This window comes from Galeopterus variegatus, unplaced genomic scaffold (genome assembly GCF_000696425.1).
Source record: "Galeopterus variegatus unplaced genomic scaffold, G_variegatus-3.0.2 Scaffold1410, whole genome shotgun sequence".
Lineage (NCBI taxonomy): Eukaryota > Metazoa > Chordata > Mammalia > Dermoptera > Cynocephalidae > Galeopterus > Galeopterus variegatus.
In genome coordinates, this window is record NW_007727521.1 from 675,255 (window position 1) to 695,034 (window position 19,780).

The window sequence follows — 19,780 nt, forward strand, 5'->3', positions numbered from 1 at the left end:
CTGGGAAAACAGATTGGCTCCCTAGATCTGCTAGGGAAAGATCACACGCAGATTGTGGGGGTGGGGAGCAAGACAACAATGGGGAGAAAAAAATAGATAAAAAGCCTTCCCTGAACGCAAATAGCTGTGCAAAGTGTCTGTCTACCTTTGGCCAACCTAGTACAGGATTTATTCATTCCTTTGGCTTTCTCTTTCTCATCGTAAAAAGCACTCAGCAGATAGGTTTCACTTAGAATCTCACCTTTTTGTGATTGGTATTCTTCTGGAGGATTTCTTCTTTTTTTAATTGTTAACTCAGAGTCTCTGGTATTCTTACTTGCCCTTTGTTCTGACTTGGACTTTATTTTACTATGCAGATATTCAAAACTTTATTTTTAAAAATTGCCTTTATTACAAATTTAAAAGTCTGGAGAAACTCCTATTTCCCCACCCAAAGAGTTCATGTACATGTACAGCAGAGCTAATTCATTTTAAAAAGACATTATTAAAATGGCAAAAGATAGCATCCGTGCACGTTAGTCCAACTTCTAAGAGGTAGTGTAATCCTCCGGTAGTCAGAGTACCACGGTTAGGAAGGTTGCCTTAACCACTGGAGTTAATAACTCAATTTGTTCATTTAAGACCAAGACATAAAAATGTTATAATCCAGCAAGGGACAAACTACTCAGTTCCTAACTGACACTTCTTGATGGGGCCCCACGTTTTCTACTTGAGATGACGTTGATGTTTTTCTTTTCCACTGGCCCTCTGGATGTTTCCCCAGATGCACTACTCAGATTCTCTATCTCTTTTGGTGCAAAGGTGAATTGAAACTTTCTCTGAGTAGTGCGTTCCACTTAGTTATAACCTCTGATATTTAAAAACACTGGTTCATGAGCAACTGAAGTTTCTGTGAGAATGCCCCATGGGCACTCATATTTCCTGATCCCACACGAAGTAAGAGTATAAATGAATTCGAAGAAACTAGGCAGCACTCTGTTGCAGGACACCAGTTCCTAATATAGCTCATAAATCTGGGGAATCTATATAAGATGCTCGTCTAATTTGGACCCAGAGCCAGAATTCAGAGCAGGTGACAGACAAATCATCAAGACCATGAATCATCACAAAAAGTATGAGGAGCCCTCCTCATGCACCAGGGATCTTCATTGCTTCAGATCGCAATCCAAGGTATCATAGGACACAGGAAATCAAATCTCCTGACTTGAACTCTGAAATGGCACAAATAGGAGCCAGTACCCGTAGTACCCGTAACACCTTTCAGCTAACTTCAGGGAATAAATTGTCTTGTCTGGACCACCTCCACGGCCATAGGTCTTTTGTAAAGGTGACAACCTCCCAGCCTTGTGTCAACACCTTTCAGCTAACTTCAGGGAATAAATTGTCTTGTCTGGACCACCTCCACGGCCATAGATAGGTCTTTTGTAAAGGTGACAACCTCCCAGCCTTGTGTCATACATTACTCCTTCTAGATGCTGTCCTGGCAGAACCGAAGACCACTCAGGAGGACAGGAGTTAGAAGTAACAGTAGCAGTGACGAGCAGAAGCTAGCAGACTGCGCTCTGAGCTCTGTTTTGGTTCTATAGAAGACCAGAAATACAGTCTTTGCCTCATTGATTGAAAATACTTATTTGATGGTGTGGAACCATTTTAATAAGAATTATAGCTTCCATGGGTCACTCTAATCCTAAATATGCATATTTTCAAAACCTTCTAGGGCAAATTGAGGGACATTAAGACCCCAGCATAGAGCAACAACTCATCAGCACCCTTTGGGTGGAGCTCAAACCTTGCATCTTGCCAAGTAGAACATAGGGACTTGTGCATGCTGGGCCAGCTACAGGAGGATTAATATCTCTTCAGGGAGATCATCTTTTTGATAAATATGTCTGCTTCCCTATGCCCCCCAATTTGTTTGCTTAGGGGTCTGCATCCCCAGGTCATTGGCATTATTTTTGTCCAGTATGATACTGAGTCACAATTTTGGATCTGGGCCTATATTGTAATTTCTTGTTCCATTTCCCATTCAAAGAAAATGTGGCTAAAACCATTGTGAAATTGGTGGTCACCGAAATCATAGTAGAGTCCCTAGCATTCTATGACTGTTGGTATGTCTGTAAATCATACTATATACTCGTATAAACAGGAGACTATTACTTCATTAGTTGATTTTGTAAGATAGAAATCTTGACATTATTCACAAATAAATAAAAATCATATTTTTTGGATAACTTTAGTCATCCGTATTTGTGGAATTTCTAGAAATAGCAATACTAGCATGATTTTACAGTAAAAACCTTTTCAGTATATTAGATGCTTCACTTATGTCACAGAGATTTTAAAGGAGATTATTCTAGTTTTGTGCATAATGGTTATTTCATATTACTAAAATTGTTAATAGTTTATTCTTCATAGTTAAATAACTATATATATTCCCTTTTCTAGGAGTTGGACGTTCAATGGAATCTAAGTTGACATCTTTAGGAATTAAAACTTGTGGAGACTTGCAGTATATGACCATGGCAAAACTCCAAAAAGAATTTGGTCCCAAAACAGGTCAGATGCTTTATAGGTTCTGCCGTGGTTTGGATGATAGACCAGTTAGAACTGAAAAGGAAAGAAAATCGGTTTCAGCTGAGATCAACTATGGAATAAGGTTTACCCAGGTACTTATCACTTCACAGATTTTACCTTATATTCCTTTTATTTTTACATAGTCCTATTTCCCCAACTAAACCATAAAACTCTTGATGCTTGAAATTAAGTCTTATGACTGTTGGTATTTCCAGAGTTTCAAGAAAGTGTTTGGAGGCAATGCTGGTAAAGTAGAGCCCCAGATAAGGCTGAGGGAACTCAGATCTTGGGGAAAGATACTAAAAAATTATGCTTTTAGAGTAAGTTCTTAGGGAACTTGAGATTATAATTATTCTGATCTCCAGAAGAAAAAAAATATTTTTAGCGTTGAAATACTTTTTAAGCTGTCATTAAAAGTAAGTTTCAGGGCCGAGCCCGTGGCGCACTCGGGAGAGTGTGGCGCTGGGAGCGCAGCAGCGCTCCCGCCGCAGGTTCGGATCCTATATAGGGATGACCGGTGCGCTCACTGTCTGAGCGCGATGCGGCCGGTCTCAAAAAGGACAAAAAAAAAAAAAGTGCTAAGTTTCAGCTAGCTCCTTATTATTAATTCTTCTGGAACAGATGGTTGGGTAGTTTTCCTTTTCCTTCAGAATACGTATTTGGATTGGGTTATGTCTTTGGAATTTATGTTAGCAAACACCACAGAGCACATTTAATTCACAGACATTAGCTTCATAAGGACATAAATATAAAAGAATTTCAACAGGTTAACAATGGCGTAGAAAAATAAGAAAGGAAAAATTCCTTTTAAGTACTCATTACTTTTGCTTTGTTGGGAAGATGGGTATTTTTATTTAGTATATATTTAAGGGTATATAGAATGTTTATTTTTAATAAATGCTTAGCAGGATAGCAAATGACATGTTTAACATTAAAAGATAAAATACTTGAGAAGACTTATTAGGTACATAGGAAAATAATATGGAAGTTTTTCCACGTTTGTCCTTCTGTAGCCAAAAGAGGCAGAAGGTTTTCTTCTGAGTCTTTCAGAAGAAATTCAAAGACGACTTGAAGCTGCTGGCATGAAGGGTAAACGCCTGACTCTCAAAATCATGGTACGAAAGCCAGGGGCCCCTATAGAAACTTCAAAATTTGGAGGCCATGGAATTTGTGATAATATTACTAGGTAAGCATATTTTTAAAAGAATACTGGTAATTGTTTCATTTTTGGTTATCATAATTAGTAGAAGATAAAACCATGGAAGAGTCTGAATAAAGACCTGTACATTCTGGTGTTTTTTGACATTCTGAAGAACCAGGCCTCAGCCCAAGGCCATTGGACTTAGGTTACCACACTCAGCTTCGGCCAGTCACATGCACACGGAGGTTAGCCTGTTGGGGAATCCTGAGCTTTGGCAGCCTCTCCCTGGGGTCTTCAGGCTATTAACTTTGGTGCACGGACAGGAAGAAAGGAAATGGCTGCAGACCTGCAGACCAGGGGGACTGTTAGGGTTCGTGGACTTGGTGGAACTTTATCCCTGAGGGAAATTTCAGTATAGTAATTCAGACTTACATAGTTTAATTAAAGGTAAGCTCATACCAACCATATACATTACATTCATGTACATGGTGATATTGCTAAGTCATGAGATGACTATTTTCAAACACGAAACTCCCAAGTTTACCACGAATGCATTTGTTCATGAAAACAGGGATGATAAATTACACATTAAACAACATAATTTATAAAATACATTTTTATGCAATTGACTTATCTTGAACTGTTATATTTACCTACTTTAATAAATATGATGTACACATATTTCAAGTAGTACTTAAATATAGTGTTAATCAGGAATATAATTATCTTTTTAAATACAGTTTCTGTGGGAAACCAGATCCAAATTATAATGCCTTTTCTAGGAATATAATCTGTTGTTTTAAGGCCTGGAACTTTTATTTGTTCGAGATACATGGAAAGGATTATCCAAAAAATTAAATAATTTTCCCTTGGAAAGAGAACTGGTAGTAATCTATTAATCTGTTATCGAGTTATAATTCTCTGTTTGCAATGGGACACGCTGCTCATACCAGAGAAGCCCAAAAGGGCTCTGAAGGAGATGGTGGGTGAGTGCAGCACATTTTTGGCAATTCATAATGCTGGTGGATCCTCTGGTCCTCCTGCAAGAGTTCTTAAAGAATCGAGTTATAATTCTCTGTTTGCAATGGGACACGCTGCTCATACCAGAGAAGCCCAAAAGGCTCTGAAGGAGATGGTGGGTGAGTGCAGCACATTTTTGGCAATTCATAATGCTGGTGGATCCTCTGGTCCTCCTGCAAGAGTTCTAAAGATTGCTCAATCTAAAAATTGCATCCTCTGGTCCTCCTGCAAGAGTTCTTAAAGATCTAAAAATTGCTCAATCCTTGTGCACACACAAAAAATCTAAGAATCACATAGCCTGGTCTTTCTGGGTTTTAGATAGGCTACCACCATATTTCCTTTGTCAAAGTTGTTCACTCATTTTTTGATCTATTTATAGAGCCTCTTAGAGAAAGTGGAATTGTAATGACAATGAGCATATTCAAATGTTGAGATTATTCAGTGGCTTTACTTTTAAAAATAACAAAAGGAGGGTCAAGATCCAAAATAATTAGGCACAGCCTTATAACAAACAAGGTCATGAGTTCGGATCCCCCAACCAGCCAGCTGCAAAAAAAGAAAAAAAAGGCAGAGAACTCGTCCTTCTCGTCAGAATATTAACTATACCTCAACGTAGATAATCTTGGATTCTATTAGAATCTAAAACATTACACTTCCCATACAGTCATGCTTTAGTTGCAGAATATGTATATATTTGTATATGCATTTTAACTAAAGTCTGTCTTTTTCTAAATTTCAACTTATTTTTAGTTGGCCAGGTCTCCATTAGAGTTTTTACCTTGAAGTCCCAATGTACTATTTAATTTTTCTTTCCACCTTGCTGGCAATGTAATTATTTGGTATTACTGTCTTCCTTGAAGGGAGACTATCTCATTCATTTTTATGAACTTTTTTGTAATTATTTACAACTTTTCTGTAACTCTTTAAACAGATCCATACTAGTGAACTTAGAGGTATTAGTGAATACATCAGGAATGTAGTTTTTGTTTCTTTAAAAAAGTAATTCTATCACTTACAGGACTGTAACTCTTGACCAGGCAACTGATAGTGCAAAAGTAATTGGAAAGGCTACACTAAACATGTTTCATGCAATGAAACTAAATATATCGGATATGAGAGGGGTAAGTGTGTAACATTTTGAAATTCTTTCTTTACTGTTTTTCTCATTTGGGGATTGGTCTGAGAATGGTCATGGTGGGGTGTGGAGGGCTTATAAGCAGGTCTTCAGCGCCCTTGATATAATTCAAGAAGAGAAACAAGAAATCTGACTTTCTTACCCAGTCTCATCTCCTTAGTTTTCAGAGAAGAGTCAGATTTGTTATGAAAGCTCTTTGTTTTCTGCCTAGAATAATAATTTTATATCTCAGATTTTTATAGCACCTTTCTTTTAATTAACAGAGGGCTAATTTTACATTTATTATCTTGTTCTTCCTGTTCTCAGAACTAGATGGGGCTGTGAGGAATGTGAATCTATAAATCTTGTAGCTTTAAGGTTCTTTTTAATCAGAAATCTACTCTTTGTAGTATGATTATCTAGAGAGAAATAACAGACACATGAAAGATGCCATCAAAATGCCAAAACCTTAGATTTCTTCTTGTGGTGGTGGTTTTTGGTGGCTGGCAGGTCTGGGGATCTGAACCCTTGACCTTGCTGTTAACACCACACTAACCAACTGACGTAACTGGCCAGCCCAGATTTCTTTTTCTTAGTTGAAGATTAAACTTTGTAGGTTTAGTTGTGTGTGTGCACACACGAGAGAAGGGTAGTTTTTGTTGTTTTGGCTTACTGTGTGGTTTGTTGAAGGATTAAAGTCACTAACCCAAACATTATTGAAACTTCTCCCTGAAATACTGTCATAATAAAGTTTTTTGGGGGGGCAGGCAGTGAACTGCAGTGTGCCAGCTGCTCGTCCCCAGTTCTTTATTTGAAAAGTACTTCATTTTATTTGTTTGTTTATTTATCGTGGAATATTTCATTTTAAAAAAGAAAAGTGAAATAAAGTTACAAAGTAGGCTGTCCGCTGTTTTTTTGTTTTAAATCCTATTTTCAAACCTTAGTTGATACAAAGTAGGCTGTCCGCTGTTTTTTTGTTTTAAATCCTATTTTCAAACCTTAGTTGATTAGAGAGCATCGGTGGAATACAGTATTCCACTTACTTGGATTTTCTGACAGTATATTTGAGTACAATTGAATACTCCTAAGATTAAGATGAGTTACTGCTCACTAACTAGTCTAGAAGCAGTTTTTGTAATAAATCATTATAGAAGGCTGCTTGAGTACTTTCATTTATCCTTTTATTCTTGAAATGAGATCCAAAAGATAACAAAAATGTATTAGCTGAGAATTTTACTTAATTGAATTCATATTTTCACTCCAGTTTCTTAAGAAATGTATCCTTATTCTGGTTCTAGGTTGGGATTCAAGTGAATCAGCTGGTTCCAACTAATTTGAAACTTTCCACGTGTTCCAATTGCCCATCAGTTCAGTCAAGCCACTTTCCTGCTGGGTCACACTCTGTTCGCGATCTCTTCCAAGTTCAGAAAACTAAGAAATCCATAGAAGAGGAGCATGCGGAAGGTTGGTGGTCATCAGCGTGGTTCTTATTTTGCTATTCCTTATGCCCTTGAAAGGCAGTAAATTTTTTAATTGGCATGGTTCTGTGTGATTTTTTTTAAGAAACAGATTTACATTCTTAATTATGATGGATCTAATAATAAAGGAGTTTTATTTGCAATGGATGGAGGGAAAACAGTCAGGGATTAAAGTGTCCCCCCCCACCACCACCCCGATAATCTGAAGAGGCTATTTTATGTGTTTTTTGTACTCGTAGTATTTCTGGCTGCTATGGATCTAGAAATATCATCTGCCCCTAGAACTTGCACCTTTTCTACACATCTGCCAGCAAGTATCAGTCCTGATACTAGCAAAGCTGAGTCTTCAGGGAAACAGAATGGTCTGCACTCTCCTGTCAGTGTACAATCAAGACTTAACCTGAGTATAGAGGTCCCGTCACCTTCCCAGGTATATTTTTTATACTCCTAAATATAAGTACAAAGGTAGCTTACAAATGAAAAATGAAATCTTTCATTTCTTAAATGTAACCAGGAAAGGGCCGCTTGTTAGGGTGAATCAGAACATTGCTGAATTCTAAATGAGCAGTAATTGGGTTAGGTGAAAAATAGTGCTTTTGCAAAGATGTGCAACTCTTGCAAGTTGTAAATCATGGTTGAAAGGGAGTCCTTCTGTTAACTGCTTCTGTCCATGACCATGGTAATCATGTGGACTTAGTCTGTTCAATAAAGCAGCTTTGGTGATCAGTAGAAAGTAGAGACTTTATGTCAAAGGGTTTTGCAGCATTCGCAAATAGTTTTCTCAGTAGAGTGAATGATTTTCATAACCTAAGCTATTAATTGTTTGTGTGGGCTGTAAACGTTATACTTTTGGCATCCTTTGCTCCTTGAAAATAAGATAGCACTTTAAGCTTTATTGGGAAAGGTTTTTTGTGGCCCTGTGTTCCCCTACGTGGAAGGAAGCTGAAGGAGATGTAAATGCTGGCTGTAGGAGTAGGGAAAGGTGAAATTCTGATATGCTTACATTGGATCTCGGTTGCTGGTGACAGAGTTCCAAAAATAATTGCTCCTGGCGGGATAAGATTGGCCTACCCAGTTTATGGAATTGTACGAGCGCACTTCAGAAAGTTTGTGGAAAAATAGAATTAAAAGATGATACGAATCTTTCCATCAACTTTTTGAAGACTGCCTCTATGTTTCCAAAGGGCTGGATGTGCACGGATTGGCAGAGGGAGGACCTGGCCAAAGGAGCAAGGGATTCTGGTCTGCAAGCTGGAGAAAAGTGAGCTTCTGGAAATCCTTTCTTCCAGCTTGCTGCTATCAAACCAGGAGAATTATTTGTATTTGGGGGCAGTCTTTCCATCTGAAAGGTAAACTTCTGACCCAGGACTCTGTTACCTATCCCAGAAATTTAACATATCTTAGGCACTGGCCCTTGCCCATGGGTGGGATCTAAGATTTGAGCTTGAAAAAAGGCACTACTTGTCTGCAGGGACATTCCATTAGAATATTTGGACTTACCTGATCATGTAGTCATGGTCAGTAGTAAAAACTTGTCATTTCCAGACTCCACACGTTACGCAGGCTTGAATGGCAAAAGATCAAGACATTCTAAAACTGTGCTGGTTTGGGAGTGGTGGCTTTCCTAGGTCTGAACCTTATGTTCATTCTCCAAGATGTTCAAATTAAAGTGGTACATTTACTCCCCCAAACACGTCATCTCTGAGCATGCTTTACCTTCAGGTGTTTGGTATTTTATAGCTCGATCAGTCCGTTTTAGAAGCACTTCCACCTGATCTCCGGGAACAAGTAGAGCAAGTTCGTGCTATTCAGCAAGGAGACCCACATGGTGACAGAAAGAAAGAACCCGTAAATGGCTGTAATACCGGAATTTTGCCACAACCAGTTGGGACAGTTTTGTTGCAGATACCAGAAACTCAGGAACCTAACAGTGACACAGGAATAAGTGTAATAGCCCTTCCAGCATTTTCACAGGTAAGGTAAACTGAGGCACTTCCTGCCATTCAGTATTCTCCCCCTTCCTACTCCATGTCAGGGCATACCTCATCCCTTCTCCTCTACACCGTGGTTCTCAGTAGCTAACCCCATGTCTGTTGAGGGGGACGGTGGGAGGACGGGTTGGCTGTCCTCCAGCTCATCTGCAGGACATGCAGACTGACAGAGCAGCCTCTCCCTGGAGCAGCTGAGCTTGGTGACAGAGGTAGAGAAGAGGGGAGGGTGTGGTGTGTGGGTACTTAAAGCTTCTGTCCAAAAGTAGGAAAGGAACACCTTCTGCTCCTGTTTCATTGGCAGATCACTGGGCCACACTTCAGTGCAAAAGGGTGGAGACATGTAATCATACACAGGGACAGTAACAACCTGAGTCGCTATTTTCTTGTTTTGCTGCCCATTTTCTACCAGTATTTTTCCCTGTGAGTCAGTATGCTAACTTTACCCTGAACATTTTGAAGATTGAGGACCTACTGAGAATTCATACAGATAAGTATGATTTGAAACAAAGCTACCATTTAGAATTAACTCAGGTTTCATTTTGACCTTTTTTCCACTAGGTGGACCCTGAGGTGTTTGCTGCCCTTCCTGCTGAGCTTCAGAAGGAGCTGAAAGCAGCATATGATCAAAGACAAAGGCAGGGAGAGAACAGCACTCACCGGCAGCCAGCCAGCACATCTGGTAAGCCTGGAAGTGGCATGTAACAAAAATGAAGAGAAATGAAATTGCTTTCATATGTAATTATTGTAGTATCTAATGGCCAAAGTCTAAGCTGTGAGTCATGTTAAGAGCTCTTCACATGAGGGGAATGTCTGGAGTGAAGTGTACAAATTGGGTAAGTGTTGTCATGGGCCTAGTGGGATTTACGTCTGTAAACTTTCTTGACTTAAACACACCATTGTTTACTTAAAAAAAGAATCTGAATAGGAATGTCTGGAGTGAAGTGTACAAATTGGGTAAGTGTTGTCATGGGCCTAGTGGGATTTACTTCTGTAAACTTTCTTGACTTAAACACACCATTGTTTACTTAAAAAAAGAATCTGAATCAGATATTACCAAAATTCTTTTGAATACTTGTCAAGCTAGTTGTCCTCTAGAGACTGACACAGAAAGGATATAGGTTCAAAACAAAATCCGAAGGTTTCTGGACATGCATCACATACAATGAAACCCACATTTTCTATTAAACATTTATTGAGCCTACAGTGTAGCAGGTACTATGCTAAGTACTTCGCCAGCTGAATTTTCATTTAATTCTTATGATCACCCATTATACTAAGCACCATGTCCAAGGACAAATTAGTGAGTGGCAGAAGAGGCAGAAGGAATTGTGGCACCTGCACTTTCAGCCATTGCCCCATTTGCCACCTCCCACTCTTGGCAGGAGGTGCGGGGTAGGGTGCATGTGGTGGGGGCCAGGTGAAGGGGCCTATTGTATTTGGGAGGAAAGAGAACCCATGGCACTATTGAGACTCATTTTGTTGAAGATCTTATATATTCATCATCTTTTAGTGCCAAAGAATCCTTTACTTCAGCTAAAGCCAGCAGCAGTGAAAGATAAGAAAAAAAGCAAGAAAAAAAACCCCATCAGTTCCCCCAAAAAGATTCAGAGCCCTCTGAAAAACAAGCTACTTAACAGTCCTGCGAAAACTCTGCCAGGGGCCTGTGGGAGTCCCCAGAAATTAATCGACGGGTTTCTAAAACATGAAGGACGTGCTGCTGCTGAGAAGCCCCTGGTAATTTTTTTAAATGCTTTTTAAACTTCGGCCTTTATCAGATATTACTGTACTTGATGTGTAAATATAGCACTTTTGTCCTTGTTTTCTTAACAGGAAGAACACTCTGCCTCCACCTCCGGTGTGCCAGGCCTTCCCAGTCTGCAGCCTGATGCATCTGGCTGTGTTAGACCCCCAGCACCCAACCTAGCTGGTGCTGTTGAGTTCAGTGATGTGAAGACCTTGCTCAAAGAATGGATCACTACTATTTCAGGTTGGCTTATCTTGTGTTCGGTGGCCCAAGACTGGGATGTAGTGATCTTGTGACTTCAGAATGTGAACAACTAAACTATGAACATTAAAACTCATTTTTCTAACTCTAATAAGCTCAAACCAGCTCTACCCATAATCTTTTAAATTCTGGGGCTTGCTTTGAAAAGTTCCTTACTGTAGCCCATTCTTTTGATAGCTGTAAGTTTAGTGATATAGTTGTAGAAATGCAGTTTTCCTTTATCCCTACAGACCTCTGCCTTTTCTCTTTCAAAAAATACATTGGCCCTCATTTGAGGTTTTTCCCCTCCTTAGATCCAATGGAAGAAGACATTCTGCAAGTTGTGAAATACTGTACTGATCTAATAGAGGAAAAAGATTTGGAAAAACTGGATCTAGTTATAAAATACATGAAAAGGTAATTCAGTATTTTTATCGAAGGGAAAAAAAAATGACATGTCACAATGGTTGAGGTTGTACTGAGCAAGTTTTAAATTTTCTCACAAACTGTTCTCTAGGGTTAATGAAAAAGCGATGCCCTTTAGTTTGAATACTGGAGAAAGAAATGCCGTACTGCTGACTCAGTAATAAGGTCAAAATGAGATTGTTGCCCTCGAGGTTTATGTAGTATATGATTTAAACCACAGGAATTACTTTTGAGTGTTCTAGCTTTTTTTTTTTTTTTTTGGCCATAGTCAATTTTTATATATAAAAAGTATACAGCCCTGAAGATAGGTTAAGCTGATTCCAGAAGGAGGAATTAGTCTTAGGGCTCTTTCCTAACGATATTTCTTCTTCCCCCACCTTTCAGGTTGATGCAACAATCGGTGGAATCTGTTTGGAATATGGCGTTTGACTTTATTCTTGACAATGTTCAGGTGGTTTTACAACAAACTTACGGAAGCACATTAAAAGTTACATAAATATTACCAGGGAGCCTGGTGCTCTCCGCTAGCTGTGCCATAAGTGCTTGTGAGGTATTTGCAAAGTGCATGATAGTAATGCTCTGAGTTTTTATAATTTTAAATTTCTTTTTAAGCAAGTGTTTTGTACATTTCTTTTCGAAGAGTGCCAAATTTGTCAGTATTGCATGTAAATAACTGTGTTAATTCTTTTACTGTAGCATAGATTCTATTTACAAATGTTTGTTTATAAAGTTTTATGGATTTTTACAGTGAAGTGTTTACAGTTGTTTAATAAAGAACTATATGTATATTTTGTACAGGCTCCTTTTTGTGAATCCTTAAAAACTCAACTCTAGGAAGCAACTACTGTTTATTACCCTAAAGACTGAAAAACGTCCAGGCCAGACTGTTACAGGCTCCGTGCTAAAAGCTTTGAAATTCCTGAGAGGTCCCAGACCGGGATTCTACTTGTTCCAAGAAAGGGTAAAGCTTCTAAACCATCTTATCTCCAAGCATGATTATGAAAATCTTTACTTCCTCCATGTGGAGAAATTTACATATTTTGAACTAGAACACACCCACCTGAAGGTTAAGTTTTTCCTGGGAAAATTATATCTTAGATAGATAGTTTAGAGGTGGTGGTGTCTCTACTGGCCCTTCAGAAACTTTCGTACAGATTTTCAGACATACATAAAATATTTTTCTATGCTGTATGTATACCATAACACTTTTTAAAAATAAAAATATAATTTATAATCCTATGCTAGTGAATACTTGGAACTTTTTCCTCAAACACACACCCCATGTAGACTTCAACAGTGTATAAATAGTGTGAAATTCTGATAACAGATCTAACAGGTTTCTTAATTTGGGGAAAGGAGTATCTGTTCACTTGGACCCACTCCCCGCATTCATCAGGAAAAGCACTTAAGCCCAAATACAGTTAATCAGTTTCCTATTATTGCTGCTACTCTCATCAGAAAATGTATGCGTGGCAGGATTTTCTAGAACAGAGTAGACCAAGAGTAATATATAAAAATCACTTCTACTACCATGTGCTAGCGTACAAGGTATGACAGCTGATAAAATAATTCTTATTCTGAAGAGGATGACTCATGGGAGAGAAGCTACACTAACATGGAAGCCTAACAGAGCTCACTGGTTGTTGTCTGTTTTTTCTTTATTGGAAGTTTGGAACTGTGATGATTACAATGGACTCTCATGACTATACAAGCAGTAAAAAGCAGCCAGCTATGCTTTACACTGTGGTTTCACACAAAGCAGATAAAATATCAGAATGCCTAACTAATTTTCTATTTTAAAAAATTCCTAAGGGATGATTACAATGGACTCTCATGACTATACAAGCAGTAAAAAGCAGCCAGCTATGCTTTACACCGTGGTTTCACACAAAGCAGATAAAATATCAGAATGCCTAATTTTCTCTTTTAAAAAATTCCTAAGGACATATGGCAGAAGAATGCTGGAAATATCACTGTGGGAAGAATATGCATAAATAATTTTTACATCAAAAAAGTCCCAAGAATCACAAAATCTGCAGAAGCTTGGTTAATCAAATACTGCAGTACTGATTTAATCAGTATAAAATTGAAAGAGCTTTAGATCTGTAATAAAAATCCAAATTTGGGGAAGGGCAAACTTTAAAACAGCAGCCAAGTAGAGAAGGGTGGGAAAAGGAAGGGTGAGTGAACAGGCACGTTGGAACTGTAGGGACATGTAATTGACCACTGTCAAACCAGTGTAAGTTTCTTGGTTTCTCATGGAAAACATTTTATACACCTATTTTTTTCCTTCCATACTTAAGTCCATCAGTGTCCAGTTCCATTCTTTGTCTTGTTTTTTGTTGGTGATATTACAACATAATATTGCATTTATTCCTGCACCGTGTGGAAAAATTAGATGATTTCAAATACTTTCTTCAGCTCCACAATAAGCTGCCAGTCACTCTTCTGCATTTCATCTCTGAACCAGTCTTTGAGTGCATCGATGGACTGCCGGCTGATCTGCAATGCCCGAGGCATAAACAGGGTCAACAGAAGGTAACAAATGCCAAAGAAAGCGTGTGGCCCAGATGCTGTTCATTATGAAGAAAGCATAAGCAGAAATAAGAGCAGTGCTTGCCTGCCTAAGGGAACAGAAGCCCAGCACCACATCTGTTAGGCGAGTCAGGCGGAAGGGCATCTTGAAGTCCTGGCATTCCCTGCTATGCTGCTCTACTCGGGGGCACCTTCCTCAACAAAGACAAGGCCCTACTACAATCAAGCCCTAGTGAAGGAACCAGTCCCATCAGATTCTCCAAGTTCAAACTTAAGCGCTCAGAGCTACTGAATACAGGTAACCAGGAAAGAGTTGACTCCCCGTTAATTAAATGTGCCACTTTTGCTGAAATACTTACCTTACTGACAAGAATATCTGTAGCTTCAAAATGTCTTCCAAACATTTTGGGAGATTCACCAGGGATAGGTTCTATTTTGACACAGACCTCTTGTCCTTTCTTTGCAACATCCACTTGTTTATGGTTTATTTCAATACTCGTTACTATTCCAATGTCAACAAACTGAAATAAGAACAGAAAATACAATGCATGTAGAGGAATTCATGCCCGTCACAGGCGCCATGACTACACAGCTGAAATAAGAACTGGAGCAAAAGAGCACATTTTAAACGCCACATTTAAAAGCACATTTTAAAAGCAGTATGATCCTGCATTTATCACATAAGGTCTCCACAGCATAATTTTCTCATTGGCAAACTAGGGCTGGCACCACTGCATACCCTATGCCATCCGCAAGATGCTTTGTAAGGATGAAAGGAGATTCCTGATGTGCTTTGTGAAACTTTACAAGTGCTCAACTGACCCAATGTCGTTTCTATTTCTGCTCTACCCTTTCATGTGACAGGCACCCTAAAAGGAGAGAACAGCAGGCACAAAGGTTCTGAATCACGAATTACCTGAAGCAGTCCGTGAGGACAAAGTCGAAAAGGTAGCCAAGGACACATGATGCAGGTTAAGGATGACAAGTTGTGAGCAGATACGTGAAATGATCTTGGAATTTGTGGGAAAAACAAACCCTGCTTGCCTTGTGGAGAAAGACAGGAGAGTAAGAGTGAAAACAGGGAGAGCTGGGTTTGGTTTGGGAGGCCAAAACCACACAAAATAAGTACTGCAAAAAAAAAAAAAAAAAAAAAAAAAAAAGCCCTAGCTCAGCCCACTGATATGGTATAGAAACAATGACAATTTCTAAGTGCCATTTTCTAAAGAACCAGGTCTGGGGCAAGGAAAGTACTAGATGAGCCTGGAGCATCTTAGTGCACCAAAAAGGAAGAAAATGCTCAAAGTGCTATGTGGCAGGGACATAGGTGCCAGCTTGAATGGGCTCCTACTGGCCAAATGGGATAATTTGAGTATCAAAAAGAATCATGGTAATAGATTATAACACTTCACAACACAGTCTATGGGATACTGAATAAAAAGATCAATGGGAAGAAGGTTCTTTACAGAAGTGGGGAGGAGAGGGAAATCACAATTTTGCAACCATGTATGTAATAATTCACTTAGGCAAGAATTACCTGTAAGTATGAAAGCCATTGGTATAAAGGTTGTTGAGACACAGGATGTTCATGGGAACTCCAAGTAACCATGTATGTAATAATTCACTTAGGCAAGAATTACCTGTAAGTATGAAAGCCATTGGTATACAGGTTGTTGAGACACAGGATGTTCATGGGAACTCCAAGTTCCCCAGACATTACTTAGTAATTACTAAATTATAAAGGGGTAAGATTTCTCTTTCTAAGGGAGCTGTTTAGGAGCTGGCACCTTCCCAGGGAGTCAGAGTGGGCATCGCCAGCATGTGATGGAAAAGCACACACAGCACCTGTGTAGGTTCCACCCACATTGTCAGGAGGAAACACACCAAGTGGAGGGATCATTTGTAAAACAACTGGGCTGACTCTTCAAAACGGATGAGAGAGTGCTGTGACTGAGGCACTAACGTAAAGCCCAATGCAGTGCACCTAGAGGGGCCCCAGGCCAGGTCGGATGAAGTTACTACAGATACCTTTGGGGCAACTGGTGAAAGGCAGACCAGGACTGCAAGTGACAGGATATTGGTGAAGTAATGTTAATTTGTCTTACGTGTGCTGATCTGGAGGAAATGTATATGGGTTTTCATTATAGTAGGCTTGAATCTTTTCGAAATTAAACAAAATAACTATCTTGCAACCTAAAGGAAGCACTGAGGTCAGGTGCTAAGAATCAGCACTGACTAAGGAACACATTATTTACCAATAATGAGGGACATATAACAGAGGATGACAAGCACCGCTTGTTTTAAAAGTTTTGTTTCCACCACACTCTTCCTGCTGAGGTAAGGACACGTAAACATTTGCTAAGAGGGAGGCACCATGTGAAATGTGCTGCACAGAACTGTGAACTGCAGGCACAAAGCTGTGCTGCCGCCACTCCTGGGCCCCCGTTTACTGCTTTAAGAAATAACCCCCAAAATGTTAAGTATAACTGGAACTTACATTTTTGCTTGGTACACACATGGGTGTCCCCTGTTTCACCTGACCTGCTTCCACAGTCACCCCCATCACTATTGGATCTCGAGAATTGAAAATATACTGAGGGAGGATTTTCATCTTGCAGGGAAATACTGCTATGTGCCTGAAAGGAAAAAAAGAAAAGTATTTTTAAGCTCCCCAAATCATTTAAACATGAGAAAACAAATGCAAACAAACATGAGGCTTTTCCCATTAGATGAAAGCAGCTTTCCTCGGAGGCCGTGTGAGAGGAGCAGGCCAGACCCTACAGGCTGCTGATCGCAGGAACCCCTATTCCTGTGGTGCTTCCTTCATTTTCTCTTCTCTTAAAAAGTCCGAGCCGGTAATGCTGTATCACAGGAGCATTTTGTGCCCAGCCTAAGAGGCTGAACCTAGCTCCTGAAGACCTCAGACTCTGCAGCAACACCCTGGGGCTTAGAACCTCAGCAGCACCTGGGACAGGTCTGTTTGGCAGAGGTGTAGTCTATTTGGGGGACCTTGCAAACATCAAAGCATATCCTTTTCTCCACCATGTTCCCAAATCAATGATCCATCCAAAAGGCTGCTACAAGGTTAATTTCCCTGCTTATCAAGCATATGCTTAAAGTGCTTTAATGGTATCTAGCAGTCTTCCTGATCAAATGTAATTCTTCTCACTTCAGGTTTCACGATCTAAAGTGAGCATATCCCAATCTAAATCCTATTATTTACCAATCAGCTTTATTTTAAAAGTGTATCCCTGTGGTATGCTGATCTGAACCACTTAAATCTCTTGCCTGGACTATGGGAGCCTCCTGACAGGCTCTTGCCATTGACTCCCTAACAACCCACAGTCCAAGTAACGGCAGTTAATAATCAATCTGATTGTGACCACACAACCTCAGCAATGACATCTAGCACAACTCAGAGAAAAAGCTCACACTTTCCTGTGGCCTTCAGTCCCTATGTGTTATGGGTCCTGCCAGCTTCTCTGACCTCGTTTTCTACCACTCTCCCCACGGTTTACTCTGCCTCAGCCAGTGTGGCTACCTCCACCTTTGAACCCAATCCTGCCACACAGTGCTACTGTTCTACATCGACACTGCCCACAGACCTGTGTGGCTTACTCTGTCTCCTTCAGATCACCACTCCAATGAGATCTAAAGAGGTGAGATGCCTTCTCCAACCACATTACCTGTAGCTACTCCTCTACTTAGCTAGGTCCTTCCCTGCTTTATTCTGCTTTTTTGCACTTATCCCCACTTCTCATACATTTATTGGTTCTCTCTGAATGAGAGCAAGCCTCTGAGCTCCACAAGCGGGGGACCCGGCCTGGTTCCCTGCTGACTCCTCTAGCACCTGTGGGTGTGCGGGCACTGTGAGTACTCCGAATGTTTCCCAGAGGAAGGGATTCTCCTCCACAAGGAGCCCTCACCTTGTTTCCTAGTTTTCCACACTCTACTTTTGTTATCTCCATTCCATGAAATCCCAGATAGATAAAGCAGCCAAATTTAGCAACGACTAACCCATCAATGAGACCTAAGTCTGCCAACTGAAAATAAACTGAAAGACCACAGAGAGGACTTGTTCACAAACTGCTGGAATGTCCCCAGTGTGCAGGGCTTCTGGTTTGTTACATGCTTCAGGATGCAACCTCGTAGATGAGCAAATGCCACGCTTTTGTTGTCTACACTCCTTTCTGAAATTTAGTGATTCTTAATTAACTTAATTAGTAAAGATCCAAAGTAAATAAAAACAACTTACTTAAATTCTTCTTGCTTCTGTTTTTTGTAGTCTTGTCTATATTTTGTAAAGGCATCAAATAAATGATAAATAATTTCTGCACTAAATATTCTAACTCCTAAACTATCAGCCATTTCTTGTGCATCCCGTTCAATTCTCACGTCAAAGGCCAAAATTACTGCATACCTAAAAGATTAAAATACATTAAAGATCATTCATTGTCATAGAGGACAGTTTTAAGAAGGTGAAAGCCTTCGTAGCGGAAGAATCACTTACTGAGGATCGTGTTCCAACATCACTGAAGCCTTCATAACATCTTTTTTATGGACTGGGCCAATGTTAATTCCTGAATACTGTAAAAAGAGAGTTTCCGGGTTTACCTGTATGTGTCAGGTAACAGTAAAAGCACCACAAACCACAACCACCACCAACTTGTGCAGCTGGGTACGATTACTTACGGGCACTTCAGATGTTTTCAGAAATTCAAGTAGAGCTTCTAAAGAGCCCAGTGTAGATGCCTGGACGTAAACTCCTTTTTCTTCCAATTTGATAGCATTTAGTGTCTGCTTTAACTCATGGATCAATTCATCCTTGAAAAGAAACAGATTTGACAAGGTTGTCAACACAACTCTATCCTCAGCAGCCTAGAATTAAACTGTGCTGCTTTTTTGGTTACGAACTCATCTGAAAATATGAAACTAAGGCTTAGAGCAGGGCATCACAGAACCCATGCTGGAATGGAGGAGATTTTGGGGGCCATACCCTGAATGTATCCCACATCACCTTTGTGTGTCTCAGGTTTACTAACTTTGAAATATGTTTAACCTCTGCTCCACTTGGCAAATACTGTAGATGGGTAGCATGATGAAAAGATAAGAATAATCTTTTAAAAGTACCACATGAATGTAATGTGTTACGGTAGCCCAGAAGCTCTGCTTGATTGTTTAACTCTGAAATAACCTAATCTCATGATCTCAGCAGCTCTTTCCTTCGTCACTGCTCCTCTGGAGATGAAGAGATTTTGACCAGAAATAAGTAAAACAGGCACATCAAAGCCATTAAATAAAGACAGAAGGCTGCTCCATACTTGGGGCTGGCCAAAGAGGCATGCCTGCCCTGCTCTCACAGGCCCTAAGATGGCAGATTCCCTGATGCTGCATAAAGAAAAAAGGTGGCCCCCAGTCCACAAGAGCCACGTGCTGGTAACAGTTGTATATTTTCTTTGGCAAGAGAACAAAAAAACTGACTCAAAGTCTGCTTTTGTGAAACTATGCTGGACCTGGGCC

General features: G+C 39.8%; 2 protein-coding genes across 3 annotated transcripts in view; one reads left to right on the forward strand and one right to left on the reverse strand.

Moving 5' to 3' along the window:
* Nucleotides 1–12,521, forward strand: part of REV1 (REV1, polymerase (DNA directed)) — a 78,886-nt gene extending 66,365 nt beyond the window's left edge. Inside the window, exons 11-21 of the mRNA XM_008576824.1 lie at nucleotides 2,446–2,666; nucleotides 3,588–3,760; nucleotides 5,754–5,856; nucleotides 7,148–7,313; nucleotides 7,567–7,757; nucleotides 9,068–9,301; nucleotides 9,877–9,997; nucleotides 10,829–11,052; nucleotides 11,149–11,305; nucleotides 11,617–11,719; nucleotides 12,113–12,521. Coding sequence (XP_008575046.1) covers nucleotides 2,446–2,666; nucleotides 3,588–3,760; nucleotides 5,754–5,856; nucleotides 7,148–7,313; nucleotides 7,567–7,757; nucleotides 9,068–9,301; nucleotides 9,877–9,997; nucleotides 10,829–11,052; nucleotides 11,149–11,305; nucleotides 11,617–11,719; nucleotides 12,113–12,224 — 1,805 coding nt within the window. The 3' untranslated portion in view covers nucleotides 12,225–12,521. The remainder of the gene's footprint in view (nucleotides 1–2,445; nucleotides 2,667–3,587; nucleotides 3,761–5,753; nucleotides 5,857–7,147; nucleotides 7,314–7,566; nucleotides 7,758–9,067; nucleotides 9,302–9,876; nucleotides 9,998–10,828; nucleotides 11,053–11,148; nucleotides 11,306–11,616; nucleotides 11,720–12,112) is intronic.
* Nucleotides 12,522–13,771: 1,250 nt separating this feature from the next.
* EIF5B (eukaryotic translation initiation factor 5B) overlaps nucleotides 13,772–19,780 on the reverse strand; it is a 72,635-nt gene continuing 66,626 nt past the window's right edge. For both annotated transcript variants that reach the window (XM_008576819.1, XM_008576818.1), the window contains exons 19-24: nucleotides 18,953–19,084; nucleotides 18,771–18,847; nucleotides 18,516–18,680; nucleotides 16,758–16,896; nucleotides 14,623–14,784; nucleotides 13,772–14,230 (exon numbers count right to left, since the gene is read on the reverse strand). In XM_008576819.1, coding sequence (XP_008575041.1) covers nucleotides 14,123–14,230; nucleotides 14,623–14,784; nucleotides 16,758–16,896; nucleotides 18,516–18,680; nucleotides 18,771–18,847; nucleotides 18,953–19,084 — 783 coding nt within the window. In that variant the 3' untranslated portion in view covers nucleotides 13,772–14,122. The remainder of the gene's footprint in view (nucleotides 14,231–14,622; nucleotides 14,785–16,757; nucleotides 16,897–18,515; nucleotides 18,681–18,770; nucleotides 18,848–18,952; nucleotides 19,085–19,780) is intronic.